The sequence below is a fragment of the Rattus norvegicus genome, chromosome 17 (assembly GCF_021556685.1).
Source record: "Rattus norvegicus strain SHRSP/BbbUtx chromosome 17, alternate assembly SHRSP_T2T, whole genome shotgun sequence".
In the NCBI taxonomy this organism is placed as follows: domain Eukaryota; kingdom Metazoa; phylum Chordata; class Mammalia; order Rodentia; family Muridae; genus Rattus; species Rattus norvegicus.
This window is the reverse complement of record NC_141550.1, coordinates 5,752,025-5,760,000: the sequence shown is the minus strand read 5'-3', so window position 1 is coordinate 5,760,000 and position 7,976 is coordinate 5,752,025. Positions and strand designations below refer to the sequence as shown.

The 7,976-nt window shown below is 47.0% G+C and overlaps 1 protein-coding gene across 3 annotated transcripts in view; it reads left to right on the top strand.

The window, feature by feature from the left end:
- The window catches only part of Ntrk2 (neurotrophic receptor tyrosine kinase 2), a 314,011-nt gene that overhangs the window by 123,570 nt on the left and 182,465 nt on the right, over positions 1 to 7,976 (top strand). Inside the window, 1 exon segment of one of the 3 annotated variants that reach the window (NM_001163168.3) lies at positions 2,694 to 7,727. Coding sequence (NP_001156640.1) covers positions 2,694 to 2,731 — 38 coding nt within the window. The 3' untranslated portion in view covers positions 2,732 to 7,727. 3 annotated transcript variants of the gene reach the window in all.

Sequence of the window (7,976 nt, the reverse complement as noted above, 5' to 3'; positions counted from 1 at the left end):
CGTTAGACTATGAAGCGCGACTTTTTATGCAGAGTCCATCTTGCAGTAGTTGGTAGAATCTTCTCAGTCTGAGACAGGGAATGAGAGAGGGGGGAAGTGACCTGCATCTTAGAGACGTGGGGTAGAAACCAGTGTCTGAGAGCTCACCCACGGCTTGGTGTTAGAACAGCTCGGCACTCACCTCATTTCATGGTGTGTGGATTCGAATTCCCTGTGTGTGTGTGTGTGTGTGTGTGTGTGTGTGTGTGTGTGTGTGACAGAGAGAGAGAGAGAGAGAGAGAGAGAGAGAGAGAGAGAGGGAGAGAAGTAGGCAGAGGAGGGAGAGAGAGGGAGAGGGAGAGAGAGGGAGAGGGAGAGAGAGAGGGAGGGAGAGGGAGAGAGAGAGGGAGAGAGAGGGAGAGGGAAGGAGAGAGGGAGGGAGAGAGAGGGAGAGGGAAGGAGAGAGGGAGAGAGAGGGAGGGAGAGAGAGGGAGAGGGAAGGAGAGAGGGAGGGAGAGAGAGAGGGAGGGGGAGGGAGAGAGAGGGAGAGGTATCCTCAAAGGCAAGCAGAAGGTACAGAGGGCACTTCAGGTTGGGTGGGGAGGGGCAAAGGTGGCAGAGGTCTGAACAACTGCCAGTGGGTAGAGGTGGCTTCTAGAAGAGTAGCTTCTAATTGCCGATGGCGATAATCTCTGGCCTGGAGGAGCTTTGCCAGTAACATGACAAATAGAAACAAAGGAAAAGTGCCTTGGCTCCAGTGGCAAACACTCTGGTGTTGGCCAAACCCGGGAGTCTTTATGCCATAAACCCACAGAATGGAAAACCATGCTGGGAGTCTGCCCTAATATATATATATATATATATATATATATATATATATATATATATATATATATATATATATTAGAATTCCTCTCCCACTTTGAGCATTTGGGAGAACAAGTACCTCGAATCAATCTTTTTTTTTTTTTTTTTAAATTTGGCGATAAAGTCTCCTGTCTCCCCCATCCCGTGTCTCCTGTTTTTATTGGCAAGCCTGGCATCCTTATATTAATCCTATTGTTTCAGTGGAAGGAATTCAAGACCTGCCTTCTTTCAGACTTGCAGGAGTGACTGAGGGGTCTGGCTCGCCAATTTGGCCAGCTCATGCTCTGGTTCAGAGTTTCCTCTTAACTGAGCTTTGCTAGTGTTTGCCGGGAGGCAGAACCAGTAGAAACAAGACTGGAGAACAGTCAAAAGGAGCTCGAACTGCCACGCCACACTGCCCCCCACCTCCTCAGGGTCTCAGTTGATTAAACCTATGAAGGGCACCTGATGTCCGTACTCAGCCCTTTCTCCAGTGGAAGGGCAGGGGCAATGAGCGCCACAGAAATTAAGCTACAGACTCTTCAGCAGCACCGTAAAAAATGCCGCTCACCTGTTGTGGTAGTCATTGTTCTGGAGGCAGACCAGACCTACTAGAGGAAGGCAGAGTGTCTGAGGGCCGGGCTTTGGGGATTCTTCCAGGGATGAGCTTGGAAACGTCTTGAGGGCCTCTAGTGAGGTATTGTCTACTTGGCCACTGAGAATCTGATGAGGAGTCGTGCAAAGAACGCATGGAGTTTACTAGAACTCGTGATGTTCATATGGGCCTCCACAGCTGTGTTCAGAGCGAACTCTTGGGGCTTTCTTACACGGTGGTGTGGAGTCAGAACTCCTGGGCTGGGCTAGAGCTGTAGGGCCTTGGGGAAATTGCCTAACTTTAGGCCTCAGTTCCCTCATCAGTAAAGAGGACGGGCCAGGAGAACTCGTCGCACTGGGAAATTCAACAGGATAATCGGAGCACAGCCTTTGAAAGGGAACCTGGCACAGAGAACGCTAGATGTTTAATACTGTACACATCCATTCTCCATCTGTAGGGCAATGACATGCCTGAAGTCTAGGAACTCAACATTCTCATCTTGTATCATCTGTTATAGGGTTGGCATTTCCAGCTGTGTTCAACAGTTGTTCTCTAGTAGCTAATAATCAATGGCATATATAGTATAGACATATAGCCGTGACTCTTCTGTGTCATATATCACAATAGGCAATGCTTTCCATGCTCCAGTGATACATGTTAGGTCCTGTAATGAACAGTGCACTTATGTGCGTGTCATATTCATAGTATGGTACATACTTAACTTTAGGTGCATTTAGAACTGCTGAGAACTATCTAGACTGCTGTGTTGCCCAACATTTTATGACTTAAAGCCATCTAGGTTTTGGCTCAGTTATTGAACAATGAGTCAGTTACTCTGAAATAGTTTGATGAAATTAAGAAAGAGAAGAGAATTGAGGGTTGAGTAGAGAGTTGTTGCTGAATCCAATTTACCCTCATAAGAAAGTGTTTACAAATTCTCCGAGGATTGTTTATACCGTGTGCACATTTCTCCTTACATTGAGCCGCTAATGTCTGATAGGATTATGAGCAGATCTGGGGGCAGAAATTGTTTGCACTGCTTCCTCCCATCTCGTGTATCACATAAATTGGTCTTGGGTTTGAGACTAAGCTGCTGGGTCCCGTGACGTTATCCCAGTTTGTGTTATTATTGTGTTGCTTTTGAAACCATGTTCCATGCTGTTTTATTTCCCTTCAGTACGTTCTTTTTAAAGTCACTGTGTTTGCATGTGAATTTCTGTTGTTTTATTTTTCTTTTGAGCATGACTTACGTTTCGTTTTGTGTTTCTTTTAGGTTTTGTTTTGTTTCATAAGATCCCCCTGGATGGGTAGCTGAGATAAAGGAAAGACAAGGCTGGGGCTGTGCTGCTTGGTGCTTGGCGCCCCGTGAGCTGAACTCCTGGGACTACTGTTGCCTATCCCAGGAAGTGCTGCTTATTTGGGGGTGTCTGGTGGAAATGGGTGTTCTCCAAAGATGTCCGCAGCCTGCTTGTTGTGAGCTGTGACTGGGGAACCCCAAGGCAGAGGCAGGGGTCAGGCAGCTGAGAAGCAGCAGAAGAACACACTTAGATTCATCTTCTGTTCTTACAATAGCTCAAATATAGAATCAAAGTGAAATCTCATTGGATTGTGCCTCTCTAATGAAAAATGTGCTGTTTGACTATATGGGAAATGTGCTGACATTAATTGCTTCTGTTTATTAAAGGTGATTTGCAAATTAAAAACTATGCACCTATCATCTATCATCTATCTATTATCTATCTATCTATCTATCTATCTATCTATCTATCTATCTATCTACCTATCAATCTATCTATCATCTATCTACCTATCATGTCTGGCTATCTATCTATCTATCTATCATCTATATCTATCTATCTATCTATCTATCTATCTATCTATCTATCTATCTATCATCTATATCTATCTATCTATCTATCTATCTATCTATCTATCTATCTATCTATCATCTATCTGTCTATCATCTATCTAAAGTCGTAGCTAGGTCTTAGCACACACTAAAAGTCTAACCCACACATAACAACCATTTCAGCAACATTTTCTGTTCTCTAACCCATGCTGACGTCTGCGATTCCACCTACAACCTAACGACTAACAGAGCCAAGGGCACATTTGTGGTGCCATTTCTAGGTTCTTTGTTTTGCTGGCAGCGAAGACCCAAACTCTTACCTTAAGTGTCAGGGCACATAAAGCTAACGGTTGCTTTAAAGTCTGTGCGGCAGGTAGGATGGAGCCGCACCAAGGACTGTGTGGCCAGGAGTGTGGACTTGAACCAACCACGCTCTGAGAATAACCAGTGGTAGGGCTTATGCATATAGGGAATTAAAATCTTGACCCTTCCCATTGCTCTCTGGGAACCACCTGCCCTTTAGAACTTTGCCTAGCAAGAAGGGCCTCACATCTCATGCTGTTTGAATTACAGAGCTGCAGTTTCTCCAGTGTGAATAGGCCTGCAAGCTGAGCTGCTGGCTGGCTGTGAGCAGGAGAGCAGTCTAAAGATAGTCCCTGGAGCATGCTGCCCTACCGCTGTGTCCTGACCCAGCAGCAAAGAGGTTGCGGGCAGCTAATAAATATGTGCTTTATAGCGTCCCTTTTCCTCGCTGGGAGCACGGCCTCCCCGCTAGCAATCCCCATGGCCCCCAACCACTCCCCACTTGATTCTGACCCGAGCCCCTCTCTCTCGTTCACTTTGTCATGGCCTTTGTGGGATCTGTCCTATCCGCACCAAGTGGCAACTTTGTCCATTCCCTCACCCTCCCTTGAGGTCCCCTTCACAGCCAGGCTGGGATATTTCATTTAAAAACCACACAGCTCTGTCACACCTAGAGCATAGCTAGAGTGGAAACTTATTAACATTCCTTTATGAAAAGGTAGTTTATCTTTAGGGATTTATAGGTTTTTCTCTTAACAGTCCCAGCGTGTTTGGGAACTAGTTCGAATACTCCGTAAAGCAGGTTCATCAATCTTAATAAACCAGAACCCATTTAGGCCTCGCTTGACAGAAGGCAAATACTGTAGTATTTTTGTAAGGCTGTGGATCATAGTGTTTGCGTTGGCCATCCACTCTGTGCCTGAGAGGGCCAGTCACTTCCACTGACCTCTCAGAGGCTTTGTCTCCGGGTGCACGGTGGGTCTCAGCACAGAGGGCTCCCGGTCCTGAACACCCCCACTGCCCAGTTTGCTGCAGCTAAGTGACAGCTCCTGTCACTACTGAGATTTCTGTCTTTCCCAAAGGTGTTGACTTACCAAGAGGCCAGCTAATAGCAGAAATCTTGACCCCTGAAAGGAAAATGACATTCAAACTGCCAGCCAGCCAGGGGCTCAGTGTGGCAAACACTCTTAAGTATTGGCCATTTGACACCAAAGGAAAAAAAAAAGAAAAAGAAAAAGAAAAAAATCCCCCAAAACAAAACAAACAAACAAAAAAACCCCAACCCCTCCAACAATTTAAGCTTCTATTTTGTTCCATGGAGCCACAAGAGGATTACGGATTATTTAAAGATTATTTTATAAATTTCTCAGACCAGAGAGAAAGAAAGAAAAAGGGCAGTGACCCCAGTTAACAGTGAGAAGAAATGTAGGGTAATCTTTTTATTTTGAGATATAAAGAGGTGGACAGATAAGGAGATTTAGCATCCAATGCCACCGGGCATCTTCCAGGGACAGAGAGCACAGCGGGCTATTAGAAAGTTGTTTCTCATGGCTCCTGTTTTCTTTGCCTTTCCTTTTATTTTTTTAAGCCCCCAGGACTGCCGTCAGCAACACGGCTTTTCTTTCCCATGGTCTTCCTATTATCCTTGGCTTTCTTTGATCCCCCCCAGAAGAAATCTGCTCTTTGAGGATTCACAATGGCGTGAATTTTACTTTTACAGCGTCAGGAAGGGAGAAGGGAGACTCCTTTTTTCGCTGGAGTTAGGTCTGTGGATCTCTGACAGGAATTGGCACTGCTGTGCCAGGCAAGTCTCCTACACACACAGTGGTCTAGGTGAGCCAGCACCTGCCTAAACCCCAGGAGCAGCTGTCAGGCAGCCAACCTTGTCCCCTGTCCCAGGGGATGAGGACCCATGTCTCCGAATCTTATTCTCTAAGGAATATGTGGAACCTGGATTTCTTACATGAAATATTCCTATTTTTAAAAAGTTGGCACAGTTATTTTTAAAACATTATGTAGGCCAACAAAGCCTGCCTGTGGGCCGCCAGTCTGTTCCTTCTGTCTTAGAGAGAGCCATTGTTCCCCCACTGTATCTGTCTGTCTTTCCCTGCGAACTCTCCTCGTTCCCTCTGCCTACCACTGACAGCTGCACTTAAGCAAGTTCTGAATGAACTTCAACAGCCTGAAGATTCCGGACTGTCTGTTACCCTGTGACTCCCACCTAGCTGGGACCTCAGGCCCTGTCACCTTGATGGCTTGTTCTTACAGTCTTGTCTTCTCTCCATTCTCCAAGCACAGAGCTATTCTGGATCCTAGTAAATACTTTCCTCTGTTCTTTCCCTTCTCTCCAAGCTCCATGTCTTCTGGACTCTTTAGAGAGCAGAACGAGATGAAAAAAGTCCCCCCTGTCTCATCTTCATGGTGTCCTTAGTAGGCTGATGACCCTGGGTAGTTAGAAAACATCACCTCAAAGAGATATAGTTCCTTGGCTTGTTGACCCACTGTGGTTGGGTCTCTGAGGCTCTCTCAGGCAGCTGAGATGGAGTGAGAAACACCTTCTGACACCACAAGATATCAGCCAACATACAGACAGTCCTAAGGCTGAAGACGGCTGTCTCCCAGTAGGAGACACGGACCCCAGTATGTGTTAGGATCAGTTCAACAGTTCCACTTCCCACGTCTCCAGTCTCAACAGCCCCCCACCCCCATACCCAGCAAAGAGAACCAGCACATTCTTCTTCATCTCGGCCCTCTCCTCTTCAGGGCCCTGGACTAAGCTCAAAATGGCTAGTCTTGAAGCTTACACAGCGGCTTGCAGAGTAACTGGCCGAGAGAGAGCAGGTGACCGAAATGCAGCTTCAGGGCATGCTGGATGCAGGACAAGAGCCCAGGGCAGGGCGCTTACTTACTCCTGCTCCCTTCCCCCTCCCCCAGCTCTCTAAACCGACCCCATGACTGAGAATGAGACCCTATGAGACCGAGAAGGTTTTCCGATTTTGCTGGCCGCTTTGCCTAATTATAACACACTCAGCTTCTTTCTCCCTCTCGCAAACTAGAATCTCAAGCCCGTGCTGACTTCTCCCCGTGAGGGGGTGATTCACACCTCCACCTGCTTTGATGCATGCTGTCTAGAATCCCTCCCTCTGCTTCGATCTCATTCGTTCACACTCTAATTGAAACCCACTTCCTCTTGTTTGGTCTAGACTGGAGATTCACGGGGAGGGCTCTGTTGAAGGGGAGCTATTCCATACAACAGGGAGCTCTGGAGGTGGCTTCCTCCAGCTGTGTGGGCTGCACCAGCCCCTCTGCTTTGTGATGACAGAGCTCCTGGGATCCTGTAGCTCAGCAGATCTGACTGCAAGGAACTTGGAGCAGAAGTTGCCACTGAGAACATTCTGCCCCTCTCGCTCGCTCGCATCCCTCAGTACTCAGCAGTCTGTCAAGTTTACCTAAGGGCACCTGGGACAGCCCAGGACTCTCCCTAATTTAAATTGCTTTGGGGCGGATGCTGCCAGGCTTCAGTTAAGTTGACAGAATTCCCAGCCCAGAAAGTTATCTGGCAGTTTCTACTTGAGAGGCAGCTTCCCAGTGCGGATAACCATTTCCCCGTTCTGGTCTCAGGGACAAAGGGACCTCCCAGCTATTCGAGCACGGCATAGATCATTCCCCTCACACATCTAGTCTGGACTCACGCTTCAGGCTACCCAGCGATAGGGAGGCAACTCCCAACCCCACAATACAGACCACTCTGTGTTCAGAGTCTTCGCTTCCATGGGGGGAGAAAAAGGTACAAGAAGCAAAGAACCAGAATCCTCTCACCAGCTTAAGTTAGCCAATGCATCGGTGAACTCACAAATATGAAGTAGCCAGAAATTCTCAAGAAAGACACATCCCCGGGTTTCATCCCTGTCGGGTCCAAATCCATCTGCTGGAATCCAGGGGCAGCTCATGACTCACTTTTGTGCCTTTTTCCCCCTATAATATTCTGGGTTTTCAAGTCTCTTTTTCCACATTTCCTGTAAACAATGCATCCTTCCCTCTCTTTTTAAAGAGATTTTACTTTTAAGTGCTGTTTTAACAATGTGGCTAGACTATAAATGTACTTGCTGAATTCATCCATTTCTTTAACAAGCCAATAAAGTTTTATAATTCATCTCCATGTGTCCTGTGTTCTCTGTAGATCACACCCCCCTCTGCGGTCCCCCCAAACACATATGGCCCCTGTGTCATTGTTGGGTTGGGGAGACTGAAGGTATTGGGGGGCTGAGACATGTCAATAAGGAGTTTAGGGGAGTCCCACCTGCTGCGGGCTCTAGAACAAGTCATCGCCTGGGGACAGCTTTGAGGATTTCCATCAGTAAGAACTACACATACAGGAGGCATGGTTTATGGTTCTTACATTAG